Below are 16977 nucleotides of genomic sequence, written 5' to 3' on the forward strand. Positions count from 1 at the left end.
TAATGGCTGAAAGTGGAGTGCAGCTGTGACAGGAGGCTTCCTAGCTCTGTCCTCCTCATGATCAGAGCCCAGCAGGCTTCTGCGTTCAGGGCTGGTGGCCAGGGACCCCTGAGTGGACATGGAAGACAGTCTTTTAGGAGTCGCGGGAGGCCGGGCGTGGTGGCTCATGTCTGTGATCCTAGCACTTTGGGAGGCTGAGGTAGGTGGATCATGAGGTCAGGAGATTAAGACCATCTTGGCCAACATGATGAAACTCCATCTCTACTAAAATACAAAAAATTAGCCAGGCATGGTGGTTCGCGCCTGTAGTCCCAGTTACTCGGGAGGCTGAGGTAAGAGAATAGCTTGAACCTGGGAGGCAGAGGTTGCAGTGAGCCCAGATTGTGCTATTGCACTTCAGCCTGGCAACAGAGCGAGACTCCATCTCAAAAAAAAAAAAAAAAAAAAAAAAAAGAATCGAGGGAAATGGAAGTTTCTGAGGCCATTTCTTGCACAGAGGACCTCCTGAGCTGCTTTAGAGGCAGGCCAAGGCCTGGGCATGGAAGGCACATTTGGATTCAGCGAGGGGAAGACACTGTGTTACAGTGAGATTAGCCTGGAAAGAGGAGGCTGGACTTATTGGGGAGGCGGACCCCTGGTCCAGGTGGAAGAGCCCTTTATCAGAGAGGCAGGAGGGAGTCTAACTTCTCCATGTGCTGGCAGGTTTGACTGTGGGTACTTCCAGCTGAGCTGATAGGAATTTATATTTCAACTCTTCTCTAAAATGCTCCCTGAGAAAATTTGATTCACTTTTCTCTCAAAAAGCGCAGAAAGTGTTATTTGTTATCGAGAGAGTGTGATGTTATAATGGCAACAGGTGTAAGGCAAGCTGAGTGTATTTAAAAATGTAGATTCACAGACTTTACGTTCTGTAAAACATTTCACAAAAGGCCGTTGTTGTCTTCAGCCCTTCCTTTCTTTCCTCCGATGCACAGGTTTTGTAAATTATATCCTTTTTTAAAGACTCAAGGTCTCCATCTGAAAGGATATGCATGTTCGCTTTTTACGAAGGGAGTGGTGTTATTACTAATGACATTTTTGTAAGTGTACAGGATTCTTGCTGAGTTCCTGTGTTGCTGCCCAGGAACACAGTTGTTCACCAGCACAGGTGTTCCGTGTGCCAGCGTGTGAGGCGGGGTGCTGGGCTGGGGTATCCCGAGGGCAAATCTGCTTTCCGGGCCTTAAGCAGACGGAGCCTGTGGTCTGCCCAGGGGCCTTGGTGGATCCTGTGGGCAGCAGGCCCCTAGGAGGGCCTGGGCGGTCAGTGCCTCCCCAGGACAGGCTGCTGCGAGGGCCGTGGGGTTCTCTCTCCTTTCCTCAGCCGCCTGGCTCTGGACTTCTTGGTCATGGTGTCTGCCTCCTTAAAGTGCCCTGGAAGGCTTTCTGGCTGCTGAGCAGGGCCCTCTGCAGCCTGGGCTCCCTCCCCAAGCCACGATGACCCAGACCGACCCCCATGCCTTAGCCTTGGTGCCTCGCCCTCTGGGGGTGGGGCCTGTCATCTGTGTTGCAGCCTTCAGAAGGCTGGTCTTCTCCGCCCTCAACCTGAAGCCAGAATGCCCTGGCTGCAGCTGTTAGTCTTGGCAGGGATTTCAAAATGCAGACCTTTTCTTTATTGGCTCTCAGGCGTCATTCTTATTGTTTGGATTTCTGAGAACCCATCTTCCCTACCTGGGTTTTGAACATATAAACAAATAAAATAGTGGCAGATGGAGGCCAAAGAATAACTTTTATTTCTGCTAAATGAGAGCCTGAAATCCTGTCTTAGTGGGAGAGCCACATAAAGTGGCTGACCGATGCCAGGACCCATCAGGCTCACCCATCCCATCAGAGCCCCTGCGGTGGGCCGGGCCCTGCCCCACTGCTGTGGAGCCTCCGAGAACCTTAGCCTCTCCCCGTTTTAGCCTCCGTGGAGCGAGCATTTCTGGGGATGGAGCAAGTACAGGAGAGGCACCAACCGTGCTCCCTCTGCATGGAAGCGGAGCCCTGGTCTGTTTGTTATTCACGTAACCGTCAGGGCCCTGGCCAGCCAGGGGTGTGGCCTCCTTTGGAGTGGAAGAATTAGCAGTCCCTCTGGGTAGACCAGTGGGGTGGTTGGACTGTGCTCCCCAGAGCTCTGGAATTAGTTGGAATAGGACATTCATTAAATAATCTTCAGGCCTCTCTGTATTGGAGGCTGCCACACTACTCTCTGGTTTATTTCTCACCCTTAGTTCTGTGCAGCTATATTGTTCAGCCGGGCTCATCGGAATTCCTCCACGAGGTTAAATGACATGACATAAACATGCAACACACAGTGTGCCCTACATTTTAACATAAACCTGGTTCTGTTAGCCAGTCCCCCGGGAGAAATTGAGTCTTAAAGGCTAACCATTGCAAGTTCAGGTCCAAAGATGATGGCAGTCACAGGAATTAATGTCCAGAGCCAGAATTTCTTACTCCTGTTAAAGTTCAAATATATGAAAGCTCACCATTTGTCCTTAACTGCTACTGCTGCTCCGTCTCAGCCAGGCAGGCGCTTGGGTCTCACTGGCCCCAGCGCAGCTCCTTTGAGGCCTAAAAGTCCTGCCCGTTAAACGCCATATTTTGGACAGCCAAATTCAGGAGGCCTCCAAGCTTATCCCTGAATCGGTCTACTATTTCTAGAAAACACATCAGCCCCAGGCCCCTGGAGCAGTCACTCCAGAGATCCTCTCCCCAGAGCCCATCCTTCCCGCTGTCCAGGGTCATGGGAAGGCCTTGGTGTCATTCTAAGTGAAGTTGGCAATCTGAGCTTTTCGTGGTTCTGCCCTCACAGAGATGTGACAGTTTGGAGTCCAGAGCCTGTCACTTGAAATCCACCTGGGAGAAATCCCGCAGCAAGCGGGCAGGTCTGACTCGGCTCATTTTCCATTTCTGAGGAAAGAAAAATCCTCAGTGCCTTATAGGCATTTTTTGTGCTCTGTGCCATGGCGGCTGCTGTGCCTGCTCTTGTTAGGAGATGTCATGTGTGCTCTGCATGTGTGTGTGCGTGTGTGCGAGAGAGGGAGAGAAATACAGAGAGAGTGCTGGCTGCATGCGTTCACATTTGACTTTCCAGACTTGGAAGTGCTGCTGGCTGGAAGGCAGTGGCTGAGCTGCACATTTGTCTTACCTGGGCCCTCACCTGGGTTCCGGAGCTGGGGGTTCTGTGAGTGCTGTTTCCATGTTTGTATTACCTGGTGAGCTGCGGCTGCCTGTGCCCAGCACCTCCTGTTCGGCTCAAGACTGTGTTACCTGTGCCTTCACTGAGGCCAGTGGCCTGCCTGGCTTCCCCTAGCTGAGGCTCTGAGGGCCGTCCCCAGTGTCACTCCCTGAGGGCACAGCTGACCCAGGCAGTCGTCTCCCAGTGCTGGCTGGGCCAGAGGCCCTTTGTGCTCACTAAAGAGTTCAAAACCTGGCCAGGAACCCGCAGGAACCCCAGGCACAGGAACCCCAGGCGCAGGAACCCCAGGCACAGCACTGTCATTTGGCTGCCTTCCAGTTCTCCTTGCTTCTTACGTCTTAGTGAGTCTTAGGGGCTCCAGTAAAGAGCATCCTCTAAGCGTCCTGAAATGGATTTATTGCGGCCACAACAAATCACCTTAGACTTAGTCCTCAAGTTGACACTGATTTCTCTTCTCACATCTGGAGGTCAGAAGTCTGATGTGAGTCTGGCAGGCTGAAAGCAAGCTGTCAGCAGCTCTGTGTTCCTGCTAGAAGCCCTGGGGGAGGATCTGCTCCTTGTCCTTTCCACTTCCTTGGCTTGTAGCCCTTCCTCCATCATCAGAGTGAGCCATGTGGTTTGAGTCTTTCTCACAGGGCGTCACTCTGCCGACTCTCCTGCCTGCCCCACCCACTTTTAAGGACTCTAGGATTGCGTTGCACTCACTAGCTAATCCAGGGTCATTTCCTGTTGCCATCCATGGATTAGCAACCTTAGTTCCACCTGCAACCCTGGTTCCCCTTGCCACGTGAGGCAACACATCCACAGGTTCCAGGGACTGGAACCTGGGCATCTTTGATGCTGGTTCTTATTCTGCCTTCTGCCTTCACTGCTGTTGGGTACGGATTAATCTGCTAACCACGAGTCTGGTTGAAACCCTCCTTCTGAAAATGCTTCCTGAGCACTGGCTGAGGCCCAGAGGGCAGCCTCCGTGGGGAATGGCCTTCTCTTCCTGACGGGAGCTGCCTCTTCGTGTTCCTGCTGTGGGATGGGGCGGTGTGACCAGTCCTCTCTGGCCGCGCCTGTGCAGTGTCCTGTGTGTGCTCTCTTGGGTGGTGATAGCAGGAATAATAGACCTGTCACTGCCCCAGTCCCTGCTGTGTCTTGAAGTCTCTTCCACATTCCACTTACCTGTTACCTTGAAACTTGAGACAGTCCTAGAATGCAGTGTTATTGCTCTCATTTATTGATAATGAAACTGAAGCTCGGAGAGGTTATGTTACTTGCCAAGGTCACACAGCTCCTGAGCCCTAGAGCTGGGGCCCCACTCCTGGGCTGTGTGATCTGAAACTGCCCAGGCCCCTTTCCCTTTGATGCTATGCAGGCCTTCCTATCTTAGTGTCTGAACTTCACCTGAGTTCACCTAGCAGTCTCTCTGACGGTAAAGTCACACATCCATGTTATTTACCCATGCAGCGACTGTGTCATTAGCACTTGGATTGTGGCCACAATGATGGTGCCGTCAGCACCAAGCACATTTGCCATTTCCCACTGGCTCCTGGCAGGGCTGAGTGCCCGGGGTCCAGGTGGCCAGCAAGGTGGTCAGTTACCGCAGACGGTTCTAGTCAATGAGCTCTGCGCATGGACACCTGTTTTCCAATTTAAATATAAGTGTCTTACATTTACAAATAGAAATGTGCCATTTGGTGTTTCCTGAGATGTGCGTGCTCCTCACCTGACATCAGGAGATGCTGGGCTTTCCCTTCTCAAAATAGCACTCAACAGTGCCGTGAGTGGGCTGCGTGTGCATCAACCGATCTGTTTCTCAAGATAGAATCTCTGTGAATTTGTCCTATTATAAAGCTGTTCACTTGATCCCAGCTGCGTTTTTCCCTTTTGGAAAGTGTGTTTTATTTTATATGCCTATGATACACATTATTATTTTTTCCTTAGGACAACTACACCTTTGCCCAACCCGGGATTCAAATGAAAGTGAAAATGTTAGAAGAACTCGTGAGCCGGATTGATGGTAAGCCAGCTTCCCACACAGCCCCTCTCTGTGGGCGGGGGGAGGTGGCTCCCAGCCCTTGGTGGGGCAGGATGCCGTCCCCATCCGCTCTGGCCCACACAGGATCCCTCATGGGCATCCTTCTGAGGCAGCTGCTGAAGTGTGAGCTGCTCTCATTTCTTCTTATTAAGGCGATATCATCAGAATTCAATCTGTTCGCTTTGCAGCCGAGCAGTGAGTGTGCACCCGAAGCAGGCAGCGCTCTGTCTGGAGTAAGCCTGGTGATTGTCGTAATCCAGGTGACAGGTGCTTGTTTATGGTGGTCCTTCGGCACTCTGTGCCCTGCCTCTGTGCATCATTTTTCCATCAAGGATGCTAGAATACTTTCTCCACGGAATCCAATTAATTACCAAGTCTGCAAATAACATCTTTAATATTATAGAAAAATTATAGTGTGGGTGCTTGGGCAATTTTAGATTATGTTTCCATGTTTAAGTGGGGGCTTTGAAATACTTTTTACCTTCATCTTTAAAATAATTCCCCCTGCGATGTGCTGACTGTCACCTTACAATAGCAGAGTTTAATTAAATGGAAGTTGAGAGATAATGCCTGCCCATTCCAGGCATATTCTCCTGATAGTTTGTTAAATTAGTGAACAGAGCATTAACAAAGTGATGCCAAGCAGAACCAGGCATAGATTTGTGATGCCAGCTGGTCGGTGATGAGGTATGAAAAAGAGACTTGGTCTTTCACAAAGGGTCCCATGTGACCTTGGCATATTCTTTCACAAAATGTGGAGAGAAATTGCACTTTGTGAAAACTTACCCCGGCCATGTGCCTTGCAGTGCTCTGCCCGCTCAGTGTTGCAGGTCACCATGCCTTTTCCCCTCACCGTGCCCTCGGCATGGAAGGCCGTAACAGCGATCTTCTTGGGGAAGGCACTCGGCCTGGGAAATTGCTGAATGATATTCTGAAATGGAGTCCTACAAATGACAGACTCCATATTCTTCCTTGATTGAATCTGATTCTGAACTCTGTGTCTAATGGTTATTACCTGATTTCCATATTGTGAAGTTTTAAGTAGTTCTTCTGATAATACTTTCGGTGTGACATCTCGCTGCTCTTTAGCCCATCATCTGTTAAAAATACCGCTTTTGCCGCTGTAAGCGCACTCACGTCCGCTCATCGTGCGCCCCACGGCGAGGCTGTGTTTGGGTATGGATGGATTCCTCTCCCTAGCAGCACCTCCACGAGTGTTCCCCAGGCTCGTTTAGTTCTTTGAAATATGATTTGCGGTAGATGTGAGTTACACGTTCCTAGCAGGTTCTTCCCTTCCGCTGTGTCTCTTGGAAGGCGTATTTCATGTTTTCTCGGAGGTTGGAAAGTTGTGGTGAGTGCTCGTTTGTTCCAGTGCTGCAGTTTGGGAAATACTTGAATGGATTTTCTCTGGTGCTGTGGTTTAGAAAGAAGCACATTGCAGATTTATTGGATGATTGTTTAAAAGAGCAGCAACAAGAACCCGAGGAACCCCAATCAAATCCGTACTTTTTAGTAAATTGTGGCTTTATTTTCAGTGCAGCCTCTGAGTAGGGCAGTTTCATGTGACAATTTTTTGTTTAAAGGATCAGTGCTTCACAACAGAGAAGATGTGTGTTGGTGTAAGAGGTTAAACTGTAGAACTTCTTCCTGTTGTTCGAATGAAACCTTAAAGAATTTCTATCATGGCCTCAAAATAGGAATACCCAGGCTACGGGCGTGGTGGCTCACGCCTCTAATCCCAGCACTTTGGGAGGCCGAGGCGGGTGGATCACGAGGTCAAGAGATCGAGACCATCCTGGTCAACATGGTGAAACCCCGTCTCTACTAAAAATACAAAAAATTAGCCGGGCATGGTAGCGCGTGCCTGTAATCCCAGCTACTCAGGAGGCTGAGGCAGGAGAATTGCCTGAACCCAGGAGGTGGAGGTTGCGGTGAGCCGAGATCGCGCCATTGCACTCCAGCCTGGGTAACAATAGTGAAACTCCGTCTCAAAAAAAAAAGAATACCCAGGCTACTAAAGCAGTAACGATATAGAATTTCTCGAGTTTGAGCTCTCGGACTGGTGGGAGCCGTCATGCCTGAGCAAGCTTGGGAGAAGCATCTGCAGGCCTCAGCCACGTGAAACTCCCTCTTTATTTCATCCCTTGCCTCCTAGAGAAAGGATTTGTGGGTCAAAACTTTTGCAGGGACTGTAAAGATTTTATTAAGGCAAGAGGAAGAAAAAATTGCTTTGCAAAACAAAAACAAGCCTCTCCTCATTTCTGCATTTGAAGAGAAGGACAACATTTATTTCAGAACATTTTGATAATTCAGTGAAGGAAGACATCCTCATGGACTTGCCGGTTAAGAATGGAGAGGTTTTGAGGACATTGCCCAGGCGGGAGTAGTTCAGAAAAGAGCTTAATTGCTCTGCAAAGTCAAGTTGAAGTTTCAGCCATGGGGGCCTGAGGGTATAAGGGCTCATCAGGAGAGAGCAGAGAGCTGGAGGAGGGGGAGGCCTTGGGGATGGAGGGAAGCCCGGCGTGGGGTGAGAGGGCAGATTGGAACAGGGACTGCTTCATTCTTGTCTTCTTGTGGTAAGGAGTTATGAAAGAATCTCTCAAAAGCACTTGTAAGTGATTTCTTCCTGTCTTGAGTAGTACTGTAACCCTTCCCTGTCATCCCTAAGCCTTTCATAAACATCTACCATGGCAACATGAAGGTGCTGAGACTGAAGAGAGAAAAATAAGTGATTTAAAAGCATCCAGCTGCTGTCTACAAAATGAGGCTTCCTGGGCCAGAGTGATGCTAGGACCTAGCTAGTGGCCAACGCTAAAGCTACTGTCACTCTGGATGTATTTCCTGATGCAGAAGAAGCCATCCCAAAGCTAGTTGTAGTCTGAGCACCTCATGTGTTAAAATGCACTCTGAATGAAGAGACTCCCCCCTCAGTCCCCAAACAGGCTTTGTGTGAGCAACATGGCTGTTTATTCACCTGGGTGCGGGTGGGCTGAGTCTGAAAAGGAGTCATCGGAGGGCAGTGGGATAGGAGTTGGTTTTATAGGTTTGGGGTAGGCAATGGAAAGTTACAGAAGTTTCAGTTCAGGGCGGTTTTTGCAAGGCAGGAGGGGGTCAGAGGGTCTGGAGTCAGGAGGTTGACCTGTCAGTTGAGCAAGGTCAGTTACAAAGTCCATTTGTGTTATCAGTTGAGGCGGGAATAAGGAACAATAAAAGAATGTTTCAGAGTTAATTAGGCACAGCAGGGGTTGGTCATTCTTCTCCTTTTGAAGTTTTCCAGTTACTTCAGACTTTCTAGTTCCAGGAACTCATCTGAAGATACACGCACAGGTCACAGGTTACCATGCAGTCCATGGCGCAGTCAGTCAGCCCAAAAGACCTTACATCACGTAGCGCATGGGTCTAACCCATTGAGTGAGGATAGGGAATCTGAGAAATGCACATATGGTTTCTGAGACCCAGAATAGTGACACAGGAGGATAAAGTGGAAGTGATACAGCCCTCAAAGTCTTGTAATCTAGGTTCCAACCTGGGAGGACCAGGGTCGTTTGAACCTCACTTATGGTGATTCTCTACTGGAGTTCTCCAGAATGCTAGTGAGAAGCAAAACAAAATCTTTTCTGGAGGAAGTTACAACTCTAATTGTAATTTTTTTTTAAAAGCCCCAAACACTTTTTAAAAATAAAATAACCTACACACAGTCAAAGGTTATCATACATTCAAGACTTCTTATGTGAGAACAAAAATGATGACAGAAACAGGCACACAAAATGTTGAGCTTTTGTAATTCTTGGGCACATACCATAAAACTAGTCTCCTTACTATATATACGAAGGAAGAAGAGAAGCTGGAGAATGTCTGCAGGGCATAGGGAACAGTACAATTTTGCATAAGAAGTTTGAAAAATGACCAGCTAGGACTTCTGGAACTGAAAAATGTAGCAACCAAAATTAATAATTTAGTGGACAAGTTTAACAAATTAGACAGTGCTGAAGAGGACACTACTGAACTAGAAGATGGATTGGAAGGAAATAGTCATAGTAAAACCTGGAGAGTTAACATAAAAATATAGAAAGTAAGAGATATAGAGGATATGGTTAGAAAGCCTCATGTGTATCTATTTGGAGTCACAGGAGGAGAAGAGAGAGTATGAGTGAGAATACAGAGAGATAATGAGTGAGGTTTTCCTAAACCAACTAAAATACACCGCAGATTCAGGAGGTCAGTGAATCCTCATGAGGAGTATTAACAAAAACAAAACTATATTTAAATGCATTACAGTAAATTTAATTAAATAGATTCCTAAAGCAATTAGAAGAAAAGATAATTTTCTAAGAATCGCTGTTTATTTGAGAAAATGTTTCTCAACGGAAGTACAGGAGGATATGTTCAATGTGATGGAAGAGTGTAACTTTCACCTTAGACTATGTATCTAGCAAACATGTCCTGCAAGAGTGAATTGGAAATTCCAGGAGTTCATGTAAATCTGAATTGTTCCACAGCGTGTCAGACAAACTGTGTAAATCAAGAGGGAACGCAAATAAAGCTATATATAAATGACCCTTGCAGCATAACCAGGGGACAGGGGTTGCTGTGAACGACACATTCCCCGTGAGTGGGCATGTTATAACCCAGTCCCGCCTGTGGGAGAGCCCAGGGAATCCAAGGCCAATACCTAGGAAAAAGGACTGGGTACGTGAGCAGCTTAAGTGGAATAGAGCCAGAGGAAGCCATCCTAGAAAGACAAAGCCCTACCCAGGATGGGAAAGTACCGAGCAGCTCTGAGAGCTGTCCATCAGCGCCCTGGTTGCTGGCAAATGGAAAAGGATTTGGGATTTCCTGGAGAGGCAGCAGCTGAGACCTCAGCAGAAACCCCTCAACAGTGCCTTGGCCTGTGGGAACCGAATTCTTAGGTCACAGTTTTTTGGCGAGGGCCTAGCCACACTAGATTTCTCATTGTTGCCAAATAGCATTTTATTTTGGTCCTGGGGTGGAACGAGCAGCTTTACTGCTTTGGGCCTGTCAGCCTCCTTCCCGTCCAGGTAGGAGGAGTTGAGGGTTCTCTTTGGGGTACTCTGGTGGCTGGTGGGAGGGTGAAATGAAGGGGTTGATCTTGGGTGCTGGGAGGCCAGGGAGAAGGTGCTGTTGCGTAGTTCAGTGGAGAGAGGCCAGTAGAGGGGTGTTGAGGAAGCAGGGCTGTGTTTGAGAAGTTTATGGAGCTATTGTTCATTTAAAACCTCACCTAATACTTTTGAATTTTGCGTTTATTTGGCTTCTGAATCTGTTATCAAAAGTGGCTTCTTTTTTTCTGTCTTGGGAGAAATAGATGGAAGCCTTGCTCTTAGGGTGTTGTTCCAGTTCCCTGACCTGCCTGGGGCAGGCTCTTGAATCTCCCCATCCCTGGCATGGTGGTCAGACTTTTTCTGGGAAGAGCTATGCACAGAAGCAGTTATTAGAGAAATCCACATCAGCACCTGCCTGGGGCAGGCTCTTGAATCTCCCCATCCCTGGCATGGTGGTCAGACTTTTTCTGGGAAGAGCTATGCACAGAAGCAGTTATTAGAGAAATCCACATCAGCACCTGCCTGGGGCAGGCTCTTGAATCTCCCCATCCCTGGCATGGTGGTCAGACTTTTTCTGGGAAGAGCTATGCACAGAAGCAGTTATTAGAGAAATCCACATCAGCACGATTTGACCCTGTAGACCCCCTGCCATCAGAGCTGACGTGGGTACCCGGGACAGAGCATCCATGCATAAAACGGGCAGCTTCTGCCCGTGTGGAATGTGGCTTGAAAGCACGTACCTGTTTTTGCCATCATGTCCCTGAGGCTGGGAGCAGTGGTGGGCCTTGGTGCTGTTGCACCAGCCCCTGCGAAGCCTGGGATGCTTAAGTCTGTGTCTGCAGAACTCGAGGGGACCCTCGAGCAGGGTATGTTTGGAGAGTGGGCTGGGTGAGCAGGCTGACCTGGACCATACAGGAGGAGGCTGATATTCAGATTTTTGTGTTGAATGCTGTGCTGTTTCATTTTGATATACGGCAGGTCCTCAAATAACGTTTTGTTCCACATTGTTTTAATTATAACATTGATAAGAAAAAAAATTCCTGGCCGGGGCCACTATCAGTGTGGAGAGGGCACCTTCTCCCCCTGTCTCTGTGGGTTTTTCTGGGTACTTTGGTTTCCTCCCACATCCCAGAGATGTGCTCATGACAGGAGTTGATGTGTCTGCATGGGTCTGTGCCAGGGTACGTGTGAGTCACGCAGCGATGGAGCTACGTCCTGGCCCAGGCTGGTTCTCACCCTGGGCCCTGAGCTCCTGGGATAGACACTGGCCGCTGCAACCCGGAAGTGGAATACGAAGGTTAGAAAAGGAATGAATGAGTACAAATTACTATAAAGTAAAGATTTGTAAAGAATATGATAAAAATGCACGACAAACAGTGTGGTAGGAAGGCGCTCAGTAACCCTCCATGTCTGTGATTGCAAACTGCCTGGTGGGAGGAGGTGCTCCTGACAGTTTTCACTTTACAAACATTTATTCCTTGATTTAACCAAGTACCACTGTAATCACCACTACAACCGGCAGCACTCACTGATTTGCCAAAAAGTGAGTAGTTACCTTGTTGGTATTAATCTTTCTGAAGTAGATTAATTAGTTAATAGCTTACATGTATTTCCAGATTTAATATTAGAAATGTTTGCTTGTTATTTAGAAGTTGGGTGATGTGGTCGGGCGTGGTAGCTCACGCCTGTAATCCCAGCACTTTGGGAGGCCAATGTGGGCAGATCACCTGAGGTGGGGAGTTCAAGACCAGCCTGACCAACATGGAGAAACCTCGTCTCTACTAAAAATACAAAATTAACAGGGCATGGTGATGCATGCCTGTAATCCCAGCTACTCAGGAGGCTGAGGCAGGAGAATTGCTTGAACCTGGGAGACGGAGGTTGCGGTGAGCTGAGATCCCATCACTGCACTCCAGCCTGGGTGACAGAGTGAATCTCCATCTTGAAAAAAGAAGTTGGGTGATGTTTTTGTGACCAGAAATATGCCATAGGAACTTAAGTCTTGTTTCTGTTATTGAGCCTATGGTGAAATTGGTTTTATTATATGTTGTTTTGCTTCAGGTCAGAGCTTCCAAGAACCTATAGGTGATTCTAAGTGAGTATTTGGTGGAGAGTGCTGGTTGAGCCCCACAGTCACCAGCGCAGAAAGGACTGCAGAGATAAGAGTACAGATCTGCAGTTTGACTCCAAATTTAATTCTTTTGTCTATTCTTACGGAGTATTTTAAGGGCTTGACATTTTTCTTCAGGAAATAATTTTTCTGAAAAATTCCCGAAACAAGGCTCATGGCTAAGTGGAATTAAATAATTAAAAATTAAGTATCAGTCTTAAAGTTTATTTTATATTAGAATAGGGCATGTCTTCAACAACTCCACAGAAAATAGAATTAGCATGTCATCCAATCCGTGTTATCTTGTCTTGTGTTACTTAAAATTTTATACGCATTTGTAGGCTCGAAGAGGATATGCTGTTCATTCTAACATTATCCAGCTGATAAGTTCTCAATATTTGTATTAATTGTCAATCTGTTCCCTGCTTAGCAAAGGATTTTGTATATAAAATCAACAGTTCACAACCATTATTCAGTAATTTACTGCTGTAATAATAAATATGCATTTGTTCTCCAACTGACAGAATTTCAACATGTAAAGCACATGATGAGATTTCCGCTCCGTATTGCGTCGAGAACGCCTACACATACTTGAAATTTCACGTGTTTGCGGTGAATCCTAGTGACATCCCCCTACATGTTGTTTTTACATCTGTTACGTCAGATATTAACCTCTGAAATCACATGATCCCTGATTGCCCCCAAGGTAGAATGGCCAGAGGAGTGGGCTCTCAGCACCTTGCCTTTCCAGAGGCTGGAGTCAGAGCCCTGCTGTCTGAATTCTGGGGCCAGCCCCACCTGGTACTCAGTGCCATGCATCACCACTATCACCATCATTTCATCACCATCATCATCATCACTATCACCATCATCATTATCACCATCACCATCATCGTTTCATCACTGTCACCATCACCATTATCACCATCATCACCACCATGTCATCATCACCATCTTTACTATGTTCATGTCATCATCACCATCACTATCGTCATCATCACCATCATCACCATCAACAAACTGTACAGCAGATGGGCCCATGGTGGGGCTGAGTGTTGGAAGTTTAGTTTGAAGGGCTCTGCTTTGCCCGCGTTGGACCTTGTTGAGCTGCCAAGGTCTCTGTTCATGCCCGCTCCTGAGGCAGCCTCTTCTGTCCAGCCCCCAGGGAAGTCGGTTGGAGTGGAAGACACTGGTTGAGCTCAGGGGCACCAAGCTGATGGTGGCCATTATCATTAGTCATATCTTATACTTTCACCTGGAAGGAAGAAAATGCCAGAACACAGCACGGGAGAATGGTTCCAGCTCTGTGTGGGAGACAGCTGTTTGTGCTTGAACGCTCTCCCTTTCCTGTGTCTTTAATTCAGGGCAAATGTGATTTTAATGAGATTTCTCTGAAAGTTGTCTTGACTACCTTGTAAGGTTAAAATTGACTTATTCTTTTAAGATAGAATTCAGTTACAGCTAGGAAACTAGATTCAGCTTTATTACCACCCAGGTAGAAATATTTTTATTACCCCTACAAAGTAAGCATCGGGGAGCAGAGGATAAATCAGCAGTGCAGCCCAGGCCCGGAGACAGGCTGCATGCGCCACCTCCCACCCCCCGTCCTCATTAGGCCCCAGCAGAGCTGATCTGAGTGTTGGAAATGATAGCAGTATTTCGTTTGAGACGTACGGACATGACAATTGGCAAGGCACACGTGTGATCTAAGGCGTATACTGACCTTCTGGGAGGCATGCTGTGTGTGCCGGTGAGGGCTGCATTCCTGCACTCCTGGTCTCTTCGCTGAGGCAGAGACTTTGTCCCCATGGGCCTTCTGCCTAGCAGGCCTTCACAGTTGAATGTGGCTGTTTATTCAGTGACCCAGGTGACTCTGCTTATCATTACTGTTGGAATTGTTGAGATGACCTGTCTGCAGCCTGGGTTCCCGGCTACCCCAGGCGGGAATTTGCTCTCTCGGTGGACGGATATCCTGAGATCCTTAAGCTGATTTAATATGCTTTCCATTGAAAATCTAAATGAGTATTTTGTTGCATTTTTGGGAAGAGGCATGCATTCTATAGAAAAAAAATTAAGAGAAGTTTAGTGTAATTTCAAAAATAACATATGAGGAATTTCCACCTGGGTTCTAGTTCAGCCTTGGCCCCTGACTCTGGACTGGGGCTGCTGGTGATGGTAATGGCAGCGAGCACTGATGAAGTGCCTGCAGTGGACTGGGCACGGTTCTCAGCTTTTCATCGGTATCCTTGTGCTGACTTTTCCTGACAGCCTCATCAGGTGCGTGAGTGGGCCCCATCCCCATGTTCAGAGTCCTGCCCGTCTCTGATCTCAGCTTCCCCGCAGGCTGGATCATCTCCAGGTTGCTTCCAGCACTGCTCATCCTGGGTTGGTGCACAGGATAGAGCTCTCTCAGTTCCCTCCTACACACTTGGGCGGCCCCAGGGTGTCCTGTGAGCCCTGGGGGCTTGCCTGTCTGACCCAGGGTTTCCTTGGGAGCTGTGGCCTGCACCTGTGCCTGTGGTTATGACCTCCACCAGACATCCTCCTCCTCCACTCCCCACGCTTCCTCCTGGGACTGCTGACCAGCATCTTATGCCTTAGGGTGCCCCACCTGCCTTTTGACCCTGAGAAGTGGGAGGAGATCTGAAGGTCGAATGTGCCCTTTTGAAATCAGGAGTGGTCGTTCCTTCTTGTTTGGCTTTGAACACATGCCTGCATTTTCATCCCACGTTCCCCCGTAACCAATGCCCAATCTGTACAGCGGCCTCAGCAGATGTTGGAAACTCAGGGATAAAGTGTTTAATGGAGCAGCCTGCGTGTTAGGGCTCCAGCAGCTGCGTGGCTTCCTGTTGCTTCAGTAGAGCTCATGGGTGACACTTCCCTGCTTAAAAAGAGGATGCTTGGAGTGGGGATTTAAAGCTGTTTCTGTGGTGTCATCTCCAGGTGATAATTTCTATTTTTTATTTTTTTTAGTTTTTTAAGACAGGGTTTCATCATGTTGGTCAGGCTGGTCTTGAACTCCTGACCTCAGGTGATCCTCCCCGCTTGGCCTCCAAAGTGCTTGGATTACAGGCATGAGCCACCATGCCCGGCCTCCAGGTGTTTGTTATTTCCTTTGGGTTTTCTCCATAACTTCTGTTTTTCCTGAGGATCTCAAATCCCCATCCTACTGCCTTTAATTCGTAGACTAGAGAATCTGGATGTGCGGAAAAGCTCCGTAATTTTACTAGTGCAGCGTAGGCTACTGCCACATCACCTCTAAAAGCAACAGAGTACAATGTCACATATCTAGCACGAATGACAAGGATGCTTGCTGACTCTCTTGCATACATCTGAGAACTGTCTCGCCTCAAAGTAAATCCTCCCCCACCCGCCCCGCCCCCAGCTGATTCTGCACACCCTTTCCTGCACACTCACCTGTGGGCCCCTTGGGTCTGCTGGCCTCTCCCCTCAATTGACTGTTGTGCTGGGAGGAGAGGCCGTATTTCCTCTTTGGAAGAGCCTTGATCTGGCGTGACAATCTCCACATTTATTTTCTACCACCCAAAAGTTGTTAAGAGTCAAAGGAGGTGACTCCTGCCAGCATGCTTTGAGATGTTTGGTTCCAATATGAAAAGCTGGCAAAGGCCTGAAGGGAGGATTCCATGAGTCAGAGGGTCCTGGGGCTCACATCCCCTGACCCCGCAAGCCATCAAAACCCAGACCAGCCCAGCACTGGTGCATTCTTCTTTGTCCCTGTCCTGAACCTGCCAGCCTTTCCTTGGGGTCCCCAGGCCCCAGGGGGTTACTCTCAGGCCCCTCACTGTCATCCTGGGCCCTTGGAATCAGGCCTCTTTGCCCAGAGTGGTGCCTTGGAAAAGGGGTGTGGCCTTGTCACTGGGGTCCTCCGTGGCCCTCACCTGTTTCTCTGCTCTGTTTCTTTCTAAGTCTTGCTGCCTCCCCGGCTCTTCTTGCATTCCTCGCAGTTTCAGCTCACTTTAAGGTATTCCTCCTGAGCAAGTAGAGAGATTCATTTTCTTAAAATCGAGGGACAGTTTTCATCCCACTTTTGGACTGATAGGGTTTTTGGGTCCAGTGGCCTTTAGGTAGGGCCACGCATCAGTCCTGTGCAGGACAGAAGGAATAGCTTATTCTTTAAGAACTCATGTTGATGTGTAGCTGGCTCATGACTGCTGAGGACATTCTGCTCTACATGAGAAGATAGAACATTAACAGTTGTTCCGAGAGTTCTTCCTTCCAGGCTCGTACTTAGCACAGAATCATAAGAAGCTTACTGTTCAGAGAGCAGGGCTGTCCGAGACACTCTGGCCACCCCCACCCAGTCTGCTTTATGGCTTTTGGAAAGCCATTGTGCTCCTGTGACAGCCGAGCTGGGGTGGACCGGGAGAGGGCTCCCTGCATCTGGCCCTCCAGCCTCCCGCCCTTTGGGGGAGTGGAGCGGGACCCAGAGCTTGCCGCGGAGCTGCTGGGCACTGCCTCTTCTGCTGTGTCGGTACCAGTTGCTTCCTTCTCAGAACCATGGAGGTACTGGGAGTGGGAACCACAAAATCGTGATGAGCAG

The 16977-nt window shown here is 48.4% G+C and overlaps 1 protein-coding gene across 6 annotated transcripts in view; it reads left to right on the top strand.

Annotated features, from left to right (window-relative positions):
- The window catches only part of TBC1D22A (TBC1 domain family member 22A), a 383821-nt gene that overhangs the window by 218087 nt on the left and 148757 nt on the right, over nt 1-16977 (top strand). For all 6 annotated transcript variants that reach the window (XM_064368239.1, XM_064368240.1, XM_064368241.1 and 3 more), the window contains one exon: nt 5153-5228. In XM_064368239.1, coding sequence (XP_064224309.1) covers nt 5153-5228 — 76 coding nt within the window. The remainder of the gene's footprint in view (nt 1-5152; nt 5229-16977) is intronic.

The sequence above is a fragment of the Aotus nancymaae genome, unplaced genomic scaffold, assembly GCF_030222135.1.
Source record: "Aotus nancymaae isolate 86718 unplaced genomic scaffold, 86718_ANA_hifiasm-v0.15.2.pri h1tg000076l, whole genome shotgun sequence".
Lineage (NCBI taxonomy): Eukaryota > Metazoa > Chordata > Mammalia > Primates > Aotidae > Aotus > Aotus nancymaae.